This window comes from Phodopus roborovskii, unplaced genomic scaffold (assembly GCF_943737965.1).
Source record: "Phodopus roborovskii unplaced genomic scaffold, PHOROB, whole genome shotgun sequence".
Classification (NCBI taxonomy): domain Eukaryota; kingdom Metazoa; phylum Chordata; class Mammalia; order Rodentia; family Cricetidae; genus Phodopus; species Phodopus roborovskii.
In genome coordinates this window covers 38,845,816-38,867,426 of record NW_026126410.1, presented here as the reverse complement: position 1 = coordinate 38,867,426, position 21,611 = coordinate 38,845,816, and the positions used below count along the sequence as shown (strand labels likewise).

Here is a 21,611-nt window from a genome sequence, read left to right as displayed (position 1 = left end):
GAAGATAATCAGAAAGCACATTACATGTCTGTTGTTGTATTTAAGACAGGAGATTGTGCACTGTAGTGAAAATCATCACTAACTGAAAGCAAACGCTCCAACGTCTCATTTCAGTTTCCCAGCAATCTCCTTGAATGCATTTTTTTTTTTAAGCAGACAAGCTGAGAAATTTTTAGTCTTAGGAATTTCTGTCATAAACAAAAATATTAAGGAAAAAGTTATAAAATAAAAAAGTAATTATATGCCTGATAAAAGGTTTTACATGTGAATTTATAAAAACTAGCTAATATGCATTTTATAAAATAATGCAATTTTAAAGATACTTAATATATACTCTTTTGAGAAAGTATTTTTATTTGTGATACCATTTATGGATGCTTCCTTGTTCCATAATATGTTGTGTGTTATCTTAGATATTCCTACCACATATCTGAATGTTGGATGGACAGATGCTAGGCTGACAGTATTTTGGCCCTGCTTTTCTGAGGAACAAGTGCTTTTCCTGCTTATTCTCCCTGGAGTTCTATGTGTTCATTTCCTACTCTGAGAAAACCACTCATGAGGAATTGATTTTTATACTCCAAGAGTTCCTGCTTTGTTGTCCTGCCTGAGGCTCTTATCAGTAATTAATTATGACATATTTTCCCAGTGAGTTTGTAAGGGTCGTTAAACTCTTTTTCAAAACTTTGCTCCAGGCATCTCTGTCAGAGTAGACCCAGTGACTTATGTACAAGAAAGTATGACAAAATTGACTCCATGGAAAAGACCAACAATGGTATAAAATTCAAATAAAATTATACTATTAAATAATTCACAATGATTTTATATTTTGTATGTATTAGAAAATGTTAGAAAGAAATTTAACAATATAAAAATACTATTGATATGTTAAATGAGCTACGATAGGCTAAAATAAACATTGTACCTCAATAATCACATTTTCATATAAAACTCAGAAGAAAATATTGGTATTTGTGGATTTCCCATAATATTCAAGAATAACCTTCATCATAGAATCCATAAAACACTAAATATCACATTTAAAATATTTAATATGATTTCACATGATAAATATTTAACGATGATTTCTTCTGACAAATATGAAAGAATAATGAGAGGCATTAAAACATTTTTCAATCTCTATATTCTAAAAGCTTCCTTACTGCTTAGCATGCAATGCTGAGTTGTCCCACCGTCCAGTGCCATAGGAACCCCTCAAACAGCAGTTATGGAGAAAGGGGCACAAGTTCACCCTTAGAATAGAGCTCAAGTCTTCAAACAGAGGAGTAGATACAGAAATGTCTTGAGGACAGATGTATTCAGAATATTTTTAGAGAAAATCTGTTTTAAGAGACAAAGACAAAATACCTCACAGGAAACAATGGAACACATAAGTAAGATGAGATTGGTGTGGGAAAGAAAGATGATGTCTCCATATTTTTTGGAATTAGTGTCTCACAACTGGTGACTTGTAGCATTAACTCCCAAGTTTCTAACAGCTTGTTAGCCTTGTCTGTCCCTCATGTCTAGGTTTGCCCATGTGTAGTGTGACTATTCTGACCTACCTGACTCCAGAGCTCTAGACACCCAGTCATCTTTGTCTGTGACATGCAGACGTCCTGTTCTGAGGTTCTGTCCTATCTTTGTTATAAACTGTATCTTAACCTACAGACACCCCACTTTGCAAGCTCCCAGCAATACCTTCCCATCTGAACCCACACCTTGAAAAACACTGTGCTCCTAAAGCAGCTGCTGATCTAGTAAGAAAACGGAGGGGCAACCATGCTTCCATTCTTCTCTCTCCATGCAAGGCTTGAAACAAAATAGAAAGTTTAAACGTCAGGAATAAAGCACCACGTTTCTTTTTAATTTTGACACGTGGAAAAATTTCCCTGCTAGTATTATGGTATGCATAATCCTTCCCTTTCTGACTTAATGAATCTAAAGTTCACTGGTATCTGCAGGTAATCCTTTCTGTACTTGACCTTTCCCAAAGGTGTTTTAATTTCCTTCTCTCCATGGATAATAATTCTGTCATTACTCTCCCAAAATGCTTCTCCAAAATACTGTTTGGAGGATGCTTACCAAGGCTCTGTCATGTTCCATACTGTGTTATCAGCTGTGTTTGTAGCATCATTAATAATGTTAAAAGATCATGCAATATGTAAAAACTGGGGAGTAGTAATTAAAATAGTATCTTATAAAGGGAAAAGATAATCTTATCTTTAAAATAGTATTCTTCTACACTGTACTGGCTGGTTTTGTGTCAATCTGAGACAAATTAAAGTTGACAAAGAAAAGAGCTGCATTTGAGAAAACATCTCCATGAGATTCCACTGTAAAACATTTTCTCAATTAGTGATCAATGGGGAAGGCCCAGCCCATGGTGGTCAGCATAATCCCTGGGATGTTGGTCCTGAGTTCTCTAAGATGGTGGGCTGAGCAAGCCATAAGTAGCAAGCCAGTAAGCATCCCCACCCCCAAGACCTCAACATCAGCTCCAACTTGTGGGATCCTACCCTGTTTGAGTTTCTGTCCTGAATTCCTTCAGTGATGAACAGCAATACTTAAGTGTATGCCTAATTAACCCTTTCCTCCCTAACTTGCTCTTTGGTCATGGTGTTTCATCACAGCCATAGAAACCCTAAGACATATACCATACTAAGTTAGTTCTTTAAATTCATAAATGTAGGAGGTATATATTTAAAAAAAAAAGGGGGGGGATGACATCTGATGAAGCAATTCAAAAGATCAAAATTTATTTTAATTTTACATAAAATTAAGAAAGTTTTTTTTTTTTTAAATCACAATTGGAGACATATTTAACACATATTTAAATCACGGGCCTTACTTAACAGAAGACCAATTCCTCAGGGGAAGAGTCAGGGTGACCCAAGTGTGTACATGGGGTTCTCAAGGGTGAGTCATAAAAAAAAAAAAAAAAAAAAAGAAAAGAAAAATGCATACAATTATGCATACCTTTCTATGGCACATCACCACGTGTCAAGTACACAGCGAGTGTTTCAGTCAGGATAGAAGCTCATAAAATGCCCTTATCTCTGTGTTTTCCTATACTGAATGGATTAACTGACTATAAACAAGAGCATTGTTTTTGCTATCTAAGAGACATCAGTGTACTCAATGCTGGCCCATAAAATTCCTCTCAGATCCGGGATCTAATTTACAAAGGGTTTGATGCTGGAAGAAGGAGGAAAACTATGACAGCAATAAGGCATCAGTGCCTCAAAGGTGTCACTGTTTTGGGTGTTTTTCTGTGTAAACTGTTTGGAATTTAATAATGTGTAAAACTTTGCAACATTTACATTTTAAAACTCATTATATATGCTTTTCATAAAGGCCAACTCCAATTCTGAGAATCAATCTTTGTATTCACAGCCCTGATCACACAGTAGCAGCTGGTAAATGCTACTACAAATGCCTTTATATAGACTAGTGTGTGCCCAGAAATCACCTGTGTGACCTATTCACTACTGAGTATACTTGGATGGTAGAATTCCTTTAAAAGTTGCTTATCTAACTCACATAGTTTGAGAGTACCAAGAAGCACTAAGTAAGACTAGTGATTTCTCCTACCTTATAAAAAAAGACATGGAGTATTTGGGGCATGCATCAGAGGGAGAGGATAAAGGCACTAGCCAAGTAATGGCAAGAACCGGTGTCTGGATATCTGGTACTTCCTTAAATTTCAGGTATGTGTGGCAGGCCACCTGTAATCCCAACCATGTAGAGGACAAATACTGAGGATGCTTGCATTAACCTAGCTATTTAGACTAGAAAAATTGGTTAACTACAGACTCAAGTGAGACAACATATAAGGTGATGGTGGAAAGCAACTTCTGGCCTTCACACACACATAAACACACGCAAACAAACATAGATGTGTGCACAATACAGACATGCATGCAAAAAATTGTAAGTAAGAAAACTACACCTGGATACTAATTTTTGGAAGCATGTGATTATCAAATGATATAGTGGCCAAATAACAGAGAAGATGTTATTTTTAATCAAAAGTATATTCCCAGGGAATTCATAGTATTGCAAACAGCAAATGTAATATTCACATTCACTGCAAAGGAAACAAAGGCAAATGTTATAAAGTGTGATGAATACAAATTCGGTTCTAGGAGAGAATATCAACATCATACAATTGTTTTTTAAATGAAGACATGTATTTGAAGACCAGAGTGGTTTTTCTCCAGCAGATCACAGGCAGGCAAGCTTGTTCTCTGGCAGTGAAGAATAAATTACTGGTCTCTCTCTTCCCCACTGGAGAGAGTGCTAGGCCTTCCTCACAACTTCCTTTGCACTCTCACAACAGCTGTCAGACAGGACAGACATGTTGTCTCCTTTTCCTATTCAATTTCCTCATTTTCATGGTTTTAACGTAAGTCTTGGCACTGTTGATGGTTGCTTTCCAGTTTCTAGTTTTAAGTACCCATTCCCAGGCTTACATCATCATTTACAGTGTGACCATGAAACCGCTTCTCCATCAGCATTTCAGTAAGTAATCTTTTTCAGAATATGTATTCTGAATTATGACCTCAAACCAGTGGACAGGGCCAGTGTGATGACAATAAAAACAATAACACAAATTTCCTGAATGAGATTCAGACAGACTGGCTTTCCAGCCATTTGGGCTTTTTTTTTTTTTTTTTTTTTTTTTTTTTTTGTTTGTTTGTTTGTTTGTTTTTTGTTTTATTTTGTTTCTGTTTTGCTTTGGTTTTTGTCCTAGCCCTTTTGAAAAGGTTAAATTCTCTCCACTCCACTTGTACGCTGAATTCAGATCACTCTTTTCCACTCGATGACATTCAGGTAAACATCAGTTACTTGAGCCATGGATCATTCCCATCATAAATTCTAAGACCAGCTCTCCTAAGCCTTCTGACTCACATGGCCCCAACCATCCTTACATTCTAAATGCATCACATATCTGTCATGAAGGCAAAACCCAAGCCTGAGAATCAACCTTCATAATCATAGTCCTGATCACACAATAGGAACTTGGTAAACACTACTGAATTATGCCCTTTGACTGCAATAAAGGTACTATTCTGCTAATTTATCCAAATGATTGGTATCACACCCTCACCATACAATGACCCCTCATCCTTCTCTACTCTCTTGGTGAGGCACACTCAGTTATAAGGCAAGAAATAAAAATTAGGTATCTCTCCAAAATCACATAGGAGGAGAGACCTGGTAACTGTTGGAAATGAGGCAGGATTCTGAGACAAGAAAACTTACACATGGGATTTAACTAACCACCTATCATGCTAGGCCATCTATTTATGCTAAAACAAAAGTGGAAAATCTGCCAATTAAGTGGCAATCAAGACAGGAAATTGCAGGAAAGAGAAAAATCAATGAACACATTTATGTAGAACAATGCAGGACTGCTGTGTTCAAGGACTCGTCTTATACACATTTCACTCATGTCTTCCTGTGCGGTAGCAAGCGTTTCACAAAACATGGTGTAGTATGTTTCAGTCTATGATTATGAACTAGAATTTATTTCCATTCAAAGTTTGCTTCCAGCCTGTGTCTCATTAAGAACTCATTCTAATGAACTCTCCTAGATCTTCATTGCGAACATTGCCCTAGTGTATACTGACAGGATAAGGTTCTTGGTATGGCGGCTAGATGAGTTAATGAATTATTCAACGTACTGGGAGATAAGATATTCAGAACATATGCCTGCTGTACAAAAGAATGGCTTCCCTGTTGCAGGAGTAACTGACTTCCAAAGAGACAGGATTAGAACATGATGTGGTATCATAAAATATAATACTTGAAATTCCCTGTTAATATGTGGGATTTTGACTCAAATAGGCAGTCTTCACAATTACCTACAGAATGGAGATACAATTATATTCCTCCAATGAAAAATACAGAGATGTATTATATATGTTATTGTTAATGATAAAAATTAATAACTAGGGCTGAATGTGTGTGTGTGTGTGTGTGTGTGTGTGTGTGTGTGTGTGTATCAGAAGATCAGCATCGAAAGGAAGGTGTCCAATAACTACCCATAAAACCAGTTCCAAGTGACACTATACACTCTTTGACCTCTAAGGACACTTGGACAAATGGCATACACTTACACAGGCACACCTACATACACTTGAATAAAAAGAAAACTTAAAAAATAAAAGCCTAACTTTTATAGTCACTTTTTATGAAGACACAAAGCTTGGTAGGTATATCATTCATTTGTTTAAACTGTATGAATAAAAGTTAAACTTAAGAGAGAAAATGATCGTTTAAAATTGTTTAGTACTAAAATCCCCCAACACAGATGTGATGGGTTATCTGAGTCAGGCTACCTCAAGAACTCTCCTATGTATGTTCCTCGTGGATTTCTCATTTCCCCTAAGAAAATACTGTACACCAGACCACACATCTCCCTGGCGCCCCTCAGCTTGCTCTATGTCAAGTTCCCAGGAAGAAGTTTGATTCCTTCTCATCTTGATCATCTACCACAGAAGAATCTCAGCTTCGCTCCCCAAAGCCAAACGGTGAATTCTTTAACTAAAAAGAATCAAACTTCAGGTTTTGTTATATTCTTCTCCTCAAGAATTTTTCGAGTAGAAGTGTAGTTCAGTGCTACAGGTCTAGCCTAGGATGTAACTTCTGATTTCCCCTATGAACACAGAATATTCACAAATCTTCCTAAGGAATCACACACCATGATCAGTATAATCACAGGTAACATTTTTATCTTTTTCTCTTCAGTTCTCTAGAATATTACAAGTAATTTTAAAGTAATTCATTTTTATTTTTTATTAAAAAATATTTTTCATTTTACATACAAACCCAAGATCCCCCCTCCCGTCCTCCCATCCCCATCCACTCCTCTGGGGAGTCAACAAAGTCTGACATACAAAGTCGAGGCAGGACCAAGCTGCTCCCTGCTGTACCAAGGCTGAGCAAGATATCCCACCATAGGGAATGGGCTCCAAAAAGCCAGTTCAAGCTCCTGGGATGGGTCCTGGTGCCACTACCAGGGATCCCCCACCCCCAAGGATCAGGCCACATACCTGCCATCCACTCTTAATAATTTTTCATTCAATATGTTTGGATCATATTTTTCATCTCTCCCTACTTCCCTCACCATTTCCTTACCTACCCAACTTCAATTCCTTTTATTTATTTATTTTTTTAATAGCAGTTCATGGTCTCATGAACAGGCTAACATCATCATATAGCATTCCTTATACAATGTCTCACAATTTTGTTTTCAAATGCTACTTACATTGCTCCAATTCACATTTATCAATGATTACATTATTGACAGAAAGGATTTGTCACTGTTCTACTTTTGCTAGCAAATATTCTACTAGATTTTTGTGACCCCACAAATAAGCATTGTACTAAATATCCACACATAGATAGATTTTATATATATATATATATATATATATATATATATATATATATATATATAAATCTGAAGTTGTAGAAGATATGTTTGCATTTTCTCCTGTGAATTTCACATTTATGCTTTACTTTGTCTTCTAGTCTAGTCTATTCTTTTTCTCGTCAACATTAAAAAGTGTACTATTAGGTCTATAAACATTTGTTACACTATGGCATATATTTCCTCTTGTGTATTTTCTAATTTTCACTATATATATATATATATATATATATATATATATATATATATATAGGCATTTACTTTATTCATTTTTGTTTTTTGCATCATCTATTCTTTACTTTCCTGATGATTTCCTTTTTTCATTCCTGGTATTTACTTTCTAACTTTACCTTTTTTCTTGATGTTTTCCTTCTAACGCTATCTTTATTCATGTTTTCCTTCTGTCTCATTCTTTTTTTTTGTAACCTTCATTTTGTGTATGAATGGTTTGCCTGCCTCTGTGTGTGCACCATGTGCCTGCCCCCTGCAGACATCAGAAGAGGGCAGCAGTGTTAAAACTGCAGAGACCACTGTGAGCTGCCATAGGAGTACTGAGTATAGAGCCCAGTGGTTAAGCACACCAAGAACAGCCAGCGCCCCTAACCACTGAGCTGTCTCTCAGCTTGTTTATCTACTTTTTAATGTGTAGTTTACTTAACTATTGTCAATAACCCACTGCCTGAAATACCACACACTCCCTAATAATTTGCTTTTTCTGCCTGAAAGCACCACTGTCTTATATCAACTATCTCCCCATATTGTTTCAAATATGCTTATTTCATGTCTATGGCTATAGTATTTCCTTGGGCATGTTTGTCTATATATTGCAAAGCAATAACTTTAATTTTATATAAGATATTGATTCACACTGGCATCATAGAAATGTTCTTCTGTACAAAACTGAAACTGTAACTGGAGAGGAACTAAGACCCAGCTCACATCTGAATCTGCAATAAGCCCTTCATTATGTCCTATGTAGACAAGTCTTTCTGGTTATATCCACTTGGTACAGTTGTGGTTAGCATGCTTGGTGAAGCAGATTTTATCCTTCTATGAACCATCAAAACTCGTAAATCCATAAGATCTTAAAAATACTGGTTATCTACAAACATATAACAGCTGCCTAAACTTGGACACAACATGTGACTCTAGAGTACTTTTCTAGCCTCCAAGCACCCCTGGATTGAATCCTCAAAATTTCATAATCCATGCATTTTTGTACATGCTTGTAATTGTAGGGGCAGGGGAATCAGAAATTCAAAGTCAATTTCTTTAGATAAATGATGAGTTCAAGCTCAGACTGGGTTACATGAGAGTATATCAAACCAACAACTACACAACTGTCTAACTTTATGTGTCCCTTTCAGAGATGGTAATGTTGTAATGATCTGAAGTTTCTCTACATAGGACCTTGAGTAGGCATGCCTTTTTCACTCATTATAAGCTATAGGACTGAGTCCCACAATAAAACACTGTATTTGTCATTAGACATGTCTTGCCATTTCCTTGTTAAATTTTCAGCTCACATTTTACATTTTATCACTGAACTAAAGTCAGTGTTTCAGGAAGACTTCCATGTCAAATTCAAAGACACCAGACTAGTTCAACTATGGTGAGGAAGTACCTTGATTTCCTGGACTGGCATGAGCCCCTGCTGGGTTCCCAGATCCTCTTTTCCTTAGAATGAACAGAAAACTCAAGAGTGGGGTTTTCACTAGCAAACTCATGGAGCAGCACAAACTCCTACTCAACATTTTCCTACTCTAGACCATCAAATGCATTGACTCAGCTCTCCCTATAGACCTATTTAGCCATCACTTCCTAAAAGGGGCTGGGGGGGGGGCAGAGCAAGTCTGACAGTATCATTAATCTTTCCTGTCAATGGCATATCCTTTGGCTTCATTGATAGACTGACATATAGGTGGCTTCTACACTTATCAAATCAGCCCCGCTAATTAAACAATATCTGCTTCTTCTGTACCCGTTCATTGTGCATACAGAGCAGTGAATGTTCTGAATTGCCCCACCTTTGGGCTGTGCTCTGCCACAGTGTTCCTGCTACTATTGTGTCACTTTCCTACAATGCTTTTGCTAAGCCAGCATCACAGAATAAAACAATTCAAACCCACTGGAAAGCTGAGTGAGGCCCAAAGAGATTAGGGTATGAGGGAGTGGAGAGGTAGAGCACTGGAGAACAAAATATAATTGAACAGAAGAATTTGTCTAATGTCCTACAACATCACAGTGCAACTAAAGTCTGCAAAAATTCATTGTTGACTTCAAAATAACTGGAAGAAAGCAGCCTGAATTTATTTCACAGGTAGAAATGCTTATTAAACCATCTACACATTATATGGGTCAGGTTTCAAGTTATAATACTGCATTCTCTATAAACTGTGAAAGTTAAAATAAGAATCCTGCTTTATTGCCTAAATATATTCAGAAGAAAATATGAGTCTTCATCCAGATTTCTATCGTCATTCACCGTCCTTGATTTACAAGAAACATAGCATCCATGGAACAGTTTCTTTTTAAATCTCAGACTTGAATTTTGCTTATTTTTTTTATAGAAATCTATTTTTATAGTGATGTCATATCTGAGAAGTCAATCATATTTTGATGACTTTGGCAGGAAAAGGGTAGAAATTTTTCCTTTATTGTAATTAACATATTTTATATGATGAATTTTACTGATTTTTCTTAAACTCTAAAGTATTAATGTTTCCACAAATCTTTAATATACCAGTGTAACCCAGCATTCCCCACCCCCCAAAAAAAATTATTAGCCATAAAAAAAACACCAGGAAGGGCATTTTCCCTTCTCCTACTAATATACCTAATATACTCAATTATTAATAACATAGTCTCAAGTTTTAGCCTTGCAACTAACAACTGTTTACAGTTTATTAGATATTATTTTAGTATACCAACTATTTGACCTGAAACCCCCAACAACAATAAATATTAATCAAAATCATCCAAAAATTCAACTCCATGAAACTATTCTTCTCCTTATAGAATATGATGGACGATGTTTTTAAGAAAAGCTGCCTAAGTAACAGCATGACACCAAAAACAGTTTTAACCATATTTTAGTATTATTTATCTAACAAACACCAGCATAAAATTATTATTCTCAAATAATGTAACCATCAATGCTCACGCAAAGAAGCAATTTTCAAGTGCCCCCATTAATGAGACACAAATGGAATGCTCCTACCTGTTCTTTGACAGAGGCGAGGATGGCAGAGGTGGTCTCTGTCTCGGAACCGTCCCCATTGGAAGTGTTTAAGCCTGGACTCAAGGAGCTGGTCTTCTCTGAAGCTGAAGGAGGCTGATCTGGGACAGGCATAGCTCCTGTAATAAAAAAGGGCAAGCTCAGACCAGCCAGACATAACCATAAACAGACACAGCTATGGGGAATACAGTTGGAGAAATGAAAATTACAAGCTGTCCCAACAAGTGAAGTCAAAGAAAATGTCACTATGTATCAACCCCAACCAAGTCTGAGACAGCAAAGGGACACTTTTGTTCTCTTTTACCCTGCATGTGGGACAATAAATTATGATAAGGTAGAAGCAAGATAATAAGGATGAAAAAAGGAATAAAAACAGAGTTTAAGAATCTAGTCTAACTACAGATTGACATCTGACTTATACAAATGTACTACTCTTTTATGTTTGTATGTTTTCAAGATAATCTATTACGTATCCCCCTTTATAAGAAAACTCACACAATGTAAATGACCAATTATTATCAATAACTAAAGGATATCAAAAGCAAGTCTGGTCAGTCTTCTTAAATACAGAAATAGTTAATACCCTGCCAGAGAGCAGACAGAAACCTCTGAGTTTAAGAAAGAAATCAGAAACTCAACTCACATTAGCACCAACGCAAAATGGACACACTAGTGCAGGCTAAACATAAGATTCCCCAAAGTTATTTTTGTTCCATTATATTGATCAAATTCACACAGAATCAAATATTAATGACATGAGGTGGTGAGCCTTTGGCGACTGATTATGCTATTGAGTAAAAGCTCTCATGAGTGTGTTGATGCTATGATAACATAGCCCAGAAGGGACCCCTCCCTCTTCTACCATATGAAAAAATGTATGTATGAAGCAGGACTTAGGCATCACCAGACACTGACTCTGGCATGCCTTGAACTTGGGCTTCTTGATTCTCTGTAACTCTGAGAAATGGTTATGATGATGGTAATGATATATGTATGAATACATTTGGGCATGTACGTATTTTAACAGTGCCGAGGATTGAACCCAGGGCCTTTTACAGAGCAGACACGCGCTCCATCACTGTCAGTGTGAATAGTATAAGACAAAGACTGCTCTTCCAGGTACATGGTTCCCATACAAATGATCATTAATACAGAAAGTGTTAGAAAACTAGGACAAAGTTTTCCACAGCACCCTAATAAAAGGCTAAGGATGAATAAAAGTCATTTTCAGACCCACACAACAGTATTATATGTACCTCTGGGACCAATGTTACTCATATACACAAGAGTTTGCTATGTATGAATGACACCCTCTCTGAGCATCCTAGCTTTGATACTGATGTAGAATTGCTATAGATACTCTTACTCTACATAACATGTTACAATTGTTTAATAATACTGGGTTATGAAAATCTAAGAAAGACCATTTAAATCTTATTTTATCCAAAATAAGTAATAATAATGTGTCAGTCAAACCCCTCACTGAACGTTTCAACTCACCAACTCTTGAAGTAAGTTACTTATAATATCACATGGGGGATCAGGCTAGCATTGGAAATTAAGTCCATTGTAAACAGAACACATGAGTGTGTTTAGGAGAAAGATTAACAAACCAGAATCTGAATACACAATAAAGATCATTACAAATATGACTAGAGGAGAGATGCTATAGTTCAAGATGTCTATTTCAAAGGATGGAAACCAATAGAATGGATGCTACTTAAATGACTTTACCATTGGTCACTACTAGCCTGAGAAACAAAGACTGTAACACTTGCTCCCAAACTTACCTTGTGGTCTACTAAGAAGAGACAAAGGGAATGTGGGAAGGACCTGCCAGAACCAAGCTCTGAACTGCTTCAGCAGGAGCATAAAAGTTCTGAACCTCGAAATAAAGAAACAAAGGGAGGGAGGACAGGAGGGAGAAAGGGAGAAGGGAGGGAAGAAGAAAGGGAGAAGGGAGGGAGGGAGAGAAGGAGGAGAGGGGATGGAGGGAGGAAGGGAGGGAGGGAGGGAGGGAGAGAGGAAGGGAGAAAAGCTTCAGCAAACCTACCTTCCCAGATACAGAAATACATTTGCTTTATTGAAGATGTGACTACCTGATTTTTATATAGAGCATTAATGAAGAGGTTATATTGTTCAGCAATATCTTTTGAATAGTTTCTAGTGTCCAAAACACATCCTGTATGGCTTAATTATGTAATTAATACTTCACATCTGATAAACATACATTTCAAAATTGATTTACCTAATGCTTATGTATAATATCTGTCTCATTTTGGAATTTATGGCATTTTTTTCTTTTTCTTTGTGGTTTGTCAAGACAGGTTTTTGTCTGTAGCTTTGGAGTCTATCCTGGCATTCACCCTGTAGACCAGGCTGGCATGGAACTCACAGATATCCACCTGCCTCTGCCTCCCGAGTGCTGGAATTAAAGGCATGTGCCACCACTGCCTGGCCTTTTTTTGGGGGGAGGCATTTTCTCAATACACAAATTCCTAGAGATAAAAAATATGGGAATGAATCCTGCATGTGTTTTTTTACTGTTCAATAGTCTGTACCTTTGCTCTGTAACTACTTACACTCGAGAATAAAAGGTATCATTAATGACAAACACAAAGTTGCATGGATAAACAGCCCATAGTGGAGTCTTGGAAGCAATTCCAATCTGCATCCTAAATGAGAACGTTTGTGTGAAGCTATTACATCTGGAAATAATCTGAAGGAAGAATTTTCAAGAAGGTAGGGATGCAAGTCAAGGTGATTTCAGAGCTGTGTTCTTATGAACTGGCTCTGCCTGAGTGTCCAGACTGGGTAGAACAGTCTCTGGCAGGGAGAGAACCTTTTCTACAAATCTTCAAATAAAACTCCTTCTGCCAATTTTAATGTTAGTCAGCCCTCCATGTGTATAGAAAAATACCTGAGATTATTAACTTACATAAAAAACTATTTAGCTCACAATTCTTGAAGTCTGAGTCCAAGACTAAGTGAACCATTGATTTTTAGATCTCTGGTACGAGAGCCAGAGACAAGCATGGCAGAGATAAGTGCTCACTGTTGTTGGAAAATCTTTTGCACACCATACAGATATGCCTGTGCCTTCTGAGTGGTTTAATAAAGAGATGAATGGCCAACAGTGAGTCAGAATAGAATAGGAGGGACTTCCGTAGAGAGAGAAGAAGTAAAGATGCATCTGGGTGCGTGAGTGATGTTCTTACAAGACTCTGAAGAATTCAGACATACAGTGCAGAGCAGAGGTAACTGAGCTAGATTGCAGAAGGCAAATTAATAGAAACAGGTTAATTTGAGTCATAAGAGCTAATTGGAAAAAAGCCTAAGTGGATGCCAAGTTTTCATAATGAGTCTCCTTGTCATTATTTTCAGGGTGGCAGTCCCATAAAGCAAAGTCTTACTACAGCTCACCTCATGACCTTGGAGGCAAGAAGAGGAAGATAGCATGATCACAGTCTCCATTAATAACCCACTGCCTTTCCATTAGGCACCACATCCTAAATTTCCAACCAAATCACACGAGGCCCCCCCAGAGAGCAAAACTTTCACACTTGAACCTTTAGGAAACACTCAGGATCCAGCATACAGTATAGAGTGGCCTTCCTTGCATAAAACCTTGAAACCCACATCAATCCTCCTTGCTCCTTGTTTGTTGCTAAGACCTGCACATTTGAATGCCCAGCCAGAAACCACATCTTCATTGGAAGCAGAATGAAAACCAGATGACTCTAAACACTGCGTATCAAGTCCGCATGTTTCCTGTATTTTACTTTTCTCCAAATAGTGTATTTTACCTTCTACTTTATTGTCAGTAAGGATGTCTATACACCTTCTGACCTTCTCACCTCTACCTTCAACCCATGACTTCAACTCTATAAAAGCCTATGTTACTCCCCTGGATGCTTCACACCAGATTAAAATACTCTGGGCTGCCACCGTGTAGAACAGCCTCTTTGAGACAAAGCCCTCCTGGCTGTATGCTCTAAAACACAAATACACTGTCATAACTGACTGTTTCACTTCCATCACTTAGCATCACATTCACAATGGGTCACTCATACCAAATTAATACTAAGTAATAAAATACTTCAAGTATTGCCATTTAAACATACATTCAGGTACCAGCAGCTTGATGTTTAAAAGTTTAATATGTTTCAATACTTGATTTTATTTTTTTTACCTCAATTTGCAATGCTTCAAAGGGTTTAAGAATAAACATCATTTTTATGAAAAGTGAGCTGTATAGAATCCATTCTAGTATAGGTTAGCAACAAAATGCTAACACTGACCTCCTCTGTGTGATCACTGTGGACACTCAAGCTGAATCTTATATTTGTAAGTATTATACCATTAAGGGGGTGTGCAGAACCCCATCCTCTGCCAGATGTACTGTGCACCCATGAAATACAATGTCCCTTTCTTCTGTCCTTTAAAGGAGAAATTTAAAAATCACTGCTCTTCATAATATCAACAGGATAATAGTTAATCACTGTCACAGCAGAGTAATTAGGATAGGAGTGTGATCTGTCTTGATCTGTGTTCAATATGGCATACCTAGTTTGGTAGCTGGCATACAGCAGCCAGTTAATATCTGTTGAGTTAATGTATGAACTATTAGAGCAAAATCAATAATGGCGGCTTACTAAAGCGTGTAACATGAGCAAAATGGCTTTTTGTGGGGAGCACTTCTCTGTACAGTACTTGAGTGATTTATTTTCACTCAGGAAAGATTTGCAGGAATCCTAAGGCTAGTTGAAGGCTTTTGGCTCAGTGGACACCCGACAGTCTTGAAGCATGGGTATTTGGCCACTAAGGTACAACCATCAATCAGGCAGGCTTCTGGGACCTGATACATGCAAACAGCAACATGAAAAAAAGTATCAGAAAAAAATAATGTATGGAGCATACCATGCAAAATGGAAAACACCAGCATTGGACTATATGCAGAATAGAAAACCACAAGAGCCAAAGAAGGCAAAGCCTGGAAGTGGATAAAAAAAAAAAAAAAAACTTCCACATAAGAACTTGAAGTGTGACATAGCACGTGACATCAGAGACACAACTGCAACTTGTTGCTGAAAGGAACGGACATATGGTGGCAGCAGGAGGAGCTCCTGGGTTGAATTCATTCATAACATAAACAATGGACAAGTAGTCTACCTGTGTGCCAGAAACATTAGAACAGTGGGAAGCTAATCATAGCTTGGAGATCCAGAAGGCACATTCTGCATCACTGCATGGACTGGTTACTGACCATCAGGGAAGATGAAATGAACTGAGTGTCACTACAAACTTAATGTTTGTTGTATTATTACTCTTTGGGACATACCTTCCATCTGCAGGTCGAAGGGAGGTGCCTGTAGAGGCCACAGCAGGGGATGGCAGATGCACAGCCACACTCTAGAGCAGAGAGGGTTGTGAGAGAGGGAGAGGCCTCCTCTCTTTTCTGAGTGTTGCACAGCTCTCTTCCTTCTAAGCTTGACATCACTATTTCTATGTTGTCCAAGGGAATGGAATTAAGTGGTCAACCATGTATTTAAAAATAGTTTTGCCAAAGGTGACAACGAGCAGTTGAGGGTGGGAGCCATGCTCACCCCAAAGCCTGTTCCAGTTGAGCTTCCATTCTGAGATGCCAAGACTAACACCAAAGCAAAGCAGAGCCAGCGAACAGGGCAAGTTCACAGTGAGAGCTGACAGTTTCCTCTGGTGCAATCATGACCCTAAGAATCTAAGCTTCTGGGAAAATGGCAAAAGAGGGTAGACTGTTCAATGGTGGGGATTAGAAAAGTGGAATATGACAAAGAAGAAAGGACAAGAATGGATAGATTAAGTAAGATGAGAGGATCAGGGGAAATGGCCCCTGGGCTGGGATTTGGGGGACATCAGGGTGACTCTCAGAAGAAAGGAAACTGGAAGCAGCGATTTGCTTAAGATACCCTTGAACAAGACTTTTTAAAGCATAATGTCAACCCCGAATTTGTTAGTGGTTGTGGATTTGTAATGCTAGAATACTCCCCAATTCTGTGTATGCCGTTGCCTAGCGACACAAGTCAGGCACGCTATACAGTACAGGGTTCCAGCACATGGCCCACAGAGACTGAAACCCAGGAACTTCATACAAGCCTTTGTATTCAGTACAACCTTCTGCTTCATGTCACCAAACCTTGTCTGCATGTCCCTTTGGGAAAGCCAAATTCATCTAAGGCCAGATATGCAAATAATGACCTGGAAGTTTATTGTGATCCACACAGATCATTTCCGGTTATCTTCTCCCTGGGAACCCCAAGTTCAGTAACAGAACCCGCCCCATGTCACCCATGTCTCTGAAGCCCTGCCTCCTCCAATCATAACCTTTACAATGAGAGCCGACTTTCTCTGCCAGTCATCTGGTTATCACACTCTGCTTTCTTGGTTTCACTGAACACCAACACATGAAACATAACCTTTCATTTTACTTGAGACAGACAGTGTATTTGTAATTATTACCCAATAACACATGAACACTCCTCTGTTTCCTTCAGTTTCATTTAAAAATGCTTACAGTAGTGCCAGTGAGACGGCTTAGCAGGTCCATGTGTTTGATGCTAAGCCTCACAACCTGTTCAGTCCTGGAACTCACACAGTGGAAGGGAGAATGGACTCCTGCAGGCTGCTCTCTGACACCTACATGATCACTGGGGTGCACATGCCTTGCCCGTTCCCGACAATAAATAAATGTCATTTAAAACAGTAGCCCCTTCTAAACTGATGGAAGCAAAGTAGGCAAGAAGCCACTGGTATAAAGTGTGAAGTCTGGCTATGGGAGGACATGGTCCTGGCATGAGCTATGTTTCTTTCTCAATTCTTGTCATGCTTTACTTAACCTAGCAGCCATACATACAGCTTATTGTAGTCCATGCACACCATTTTTTATTAGTTATTTTGCAGTCCATACACACCATTTTTTTCTTAGTTATTTTGCTGTGTGTGTGTGTGTGTGTGTGTGTGTGTGTGTGTGTGTATGTTGTGTATGTGCACATGTGTATTTGTGCTATTGGTGCAAATATAGGCATGTGCATGCCATAGAATGTATGTGATCAGGGGGGACCTTTCAGAACATGGTCAGCTTCTTACAACATATAAGTCCCAGGGATGAATTTCGGGTCACGGGACACTTTCTCCCACACACACACATCACAGCACACTCTATAACACTGAATCTTCCCACATAGCATTTTCCTGCATGCATTAATCACCACCAAGGTGATTACTTTCTCTTTATGAATTCTCCCATGTTTTCATTCTTTTTGCAGCTCTTCTGGACAACTCCAGACAATATGAATCATTTCATCCTTACCGTTTCCTTGATGTGTGAGCTCTCCTCTGGCAGTGCATTTATCACTGTGAGATCTAATGATCTAACTTCTACTGGATTTTTTTTAAAGGCCATTTAATGGTTTTTAAATTGGGCTAGTACTTGATACAGCTGGGGTCCCCTTCTTCTTTAAGCTATTTAAGCACTAAAAGTGCTACTAAATCAATGGTGCATTCAGATTTCGGATAACACTGTAGATTTACATTTTGTGACTCCTAATTAGATCATGGATTCTTTGGGCTCACAAACTGTGATTCATTCATATTTATGACCTCAGTGCCTAGAACGGTGCCCTATAAAGTCCTGACATGATCAGTGCTCACTGAATATGTCATAATAGAAGGAGAGTTAAAACTCACCATCAGCCTTGTTTTAAAATGCCAAGGAATTTTACACCCAAAATATCAATTGTCATATAAATGTCCTATACATTTTCCAAGTTCATGAAAGTGACAAACTAATGAGTTTGGACATCACACATACCATTATTCAAACACTGTTCTTTTGGCCTATCACACAGCTGTCTGTGCCCCTAGTTACAACAGGAAGGGTTAAGTGAAAGTAATGACGATATCAAAGCAACATTGCAGGTAAACGTTAGAGATGCTCGACTCTGAAGTCAATGACTGAACTCACGATTGAAAGGACACAAATACATTTCCCAAGAAGAACAATGTGTTTCCTCAGCTGTAGAGACACTTCTCATAATAACAAGGAAATAATAGAGTTTCAATTCTAGAATTAAAACTAGCCACAATGACAACAGGTGAATAGAAAACTGGTACAGGCAACATTGAAATTTTGACTGTCTATGTAATGGGAGGTTCTCTCAGGTTAGTTGAACGTGATTTTAGCTGAAAAATGGAAGAAAAGATAAAAATCCCACCAAAAATGCATGTCACACCGTAGACTCCAGAGCAGCCTCAGAGTGCTGAGCATTTCCCTTCTCAGCTCCTGTAGCCAAAAGTCACATCTAATTCTGGAGTCTGTGCAAGATGCCCCACAATCTAGGCTCGACAAGGAAAAGAGAGTGCCTTCCAAAGTACCCTCTTTCACCATATTTCAAATAAATACGTAGATTTCCATTCCATTCCCATACTCAATTATAGATCTGCATGATGATATCTCAGTTTAAAAAGCATGTCACACAATGTGCACCAGCCAGTCCTCAAAAAAAAATTAACTGCTGTGAATTACCAATTCTGACTGTCACTATCCATTAACTGGAAATTTCCCAAATGCAGGCCCCACACTGGTCATCAACATATTCTTACTGTGTCACATTTGAAAGTTTCCATAGAAATTACAGCAATTTACCCTTCACGGGATACTGGAAGCTACTTGTCCAGCATGGCTATGAGTGAGCTTCCCAGGTCAGAATTCATACTGTGATTAAATACTCATTGTCAGGGAACTTACTTATCTCATTCCAACAAAGATATCGCCAAAGACAGAGCATGGCGTTCCTAACAATGTTACACAACTTTAGTTGCTACAATTGACTTGGAATAGTTTGTAGTTTTTTACTTTTTACTTTTTACTTTTTTTGATTTTGGGTTTTTTTTTGTTGTTGTTGTTGTTTTGTTTTGTTTTTTGTTTGTTTTTCAAAAAACATTCCTTTAGATCTCCAGAGAGAATGAAAGAAAAAAAAAACTGAATGGAAACAAATAGCTGGAAAATAGTCACTTCTTTTTTACTCACAGACATGAAATGTCTAAATCTTAACTTATACATTTCACCTATTACAACATAGAACTGCAAGAAAAAGTAAAGTGAGTTTTGATTAAAGTGTTGCCTCACTATAAGAAGACTTTTCATTCTTTGAAAATTTCCATATACCTAAATAATATTTTGATAATTTGTTCTATTTGCTCCCCTTCAAAAATCCTCTAAGGCTCTGCCCATTATATCTCCCTCCCAACATTGTGTCCTTTTATACTTAATTAATTATTTATTTTAATTTACTAAATCCAATAAGTGTTCCCCTTCTGTCTGTAGTTATGGTCTCAACAGAAATGCAAAATGGGGAAAGATTCTTTTTGTGAGTGTGTTTGTGTATGAACAAATATATATATATATATATGTATATATATATATATATCCATTAAATACTATATTTTAGGTGTTTAAGCATCATATATAAAATCATCAATAGATGGTTTTAAATGGAAAAATAATAGTTGGATGATACAGAACGGTCATTAACCAATCATTAACCCTATCTTTGAAATCTGTTTTCTTCATCTTCCAATTTTCAATTTGCAAATATCATTTTTACTATCAAGCATCAGGTACTGAATTTGTTTACAAATTTCCCTTTTCTCAAAAATAAGAATCTTAGTTATATTTTCCATTCTTCAATTCCCTCTTGTTTAACTTATTACTATTTATTATGAGGCACAATCTAAATAACACAGATAATCAGGTGAAGGGGGTCACGGGCCCAGGTTCAGTAAGTCTACAGCATGGAGTCTACAGCATGGGAAGAGGGGTAGGACTATATAGGCATGAGTTTCCCAACCTAGACATGCCAGTCGCCTCATAATCATTTGCAACTTTTATGAATATCCATGATATATTAACTCATTTCACTATCTGGTAATAGAATGGTATTCATCCCCTGAGCCTGGAGGTTGGGGTGGGGCTTACATTTCTATTACTAAAGTCACATAACTGTTTCCTCTGATAATCAGCTCCCATCCTTAATCTATTTATGAGACCACAGAGATTTATCTCACCAGCCTAAGGCAAGGTATTCTTGAAAGGGGTTTAAAATGACAAGATGTTCTTGTCACCCTTAGACTCAGGAAATTGCAAGGATTTTAAGTGTTCTTGGTACAGAGACTGATAATGAAAATCAAATCTGTATCATTTTATATAATGATGTAAACAGCAAACATTAAATTGCAATGTGATGACCAAATGTCATCACATTATATCACACTATTCCAGATTCCTGGTTATTCACAGACACTTCCTTATGCTGCTCATGGAAGCATAGGTCTACTTTTTGAGAACAATTTTTTTCCTTATTTCAATTGACTGTCTCCTAAAATAAAATACTATCAGTTAAGAACTTCTGGGAAAATACCAAATATAATGTTGCTTGAAAGTAAGAACTACATACAGCTGGGGTCCAGCTGGGGTCTCAACACTGACTGCACATTTTCCATTACAAGGTTTTTCTTCTATAAAGGTTTTAGACAAAGGGAGGGAGGTACTTCCTGAAGATCACTGCTGACCTGAGTGCTTTAGACAGTGTCCAATGTGTGGAGATCCAACCCCTCAGCCCCTGTCTAGTCTTTAAAACTTAGAGCACTGCTGCCTCTTAAAGATTGGAGGGGATCAATGCTATAATTTATAAACATTTAGAATTTATTAATTAGTAATAAAAATGTGCCTTTAACTCCCATATTCATTTTATGTGCTAATGTTTCCAAAGTATTCTCTTAAGCTATTTGAAAAAAGGTGGTGTTTTTAAAATAAGTTGACAAATCCTTTGATATTTTTGTCTTCAGGTTCTGAAGCTTAATTCACCTCACCTGAGAGTAGGCAAGATTTGGTGA

At 37.6% G+C, this 21,611-nt stretch overlaps 1 protein-coding gene across 1 annotated transcript in view; it reads right to left on the bottom strand.

Annotated features, from left to right (window-relative positions):
• Positions 1–21,611, bottom strand: part of Ctnnd2 (catenin delta 2) — a 791,514-nt gene that overhangs the window by 638,929 nt on the left and 130,974 nt on the right. The window contains exon 2 of the mRNA XM_051182606.1: positions 10,662–10,798. Within this exon, the coding sequence (XP_051038563.1) occupies positions 10,662–10,798 (137 nt within the window). The remainder of the gene's footprint in view (positions 1–10,661; positions 10,799–21,611) is intronic.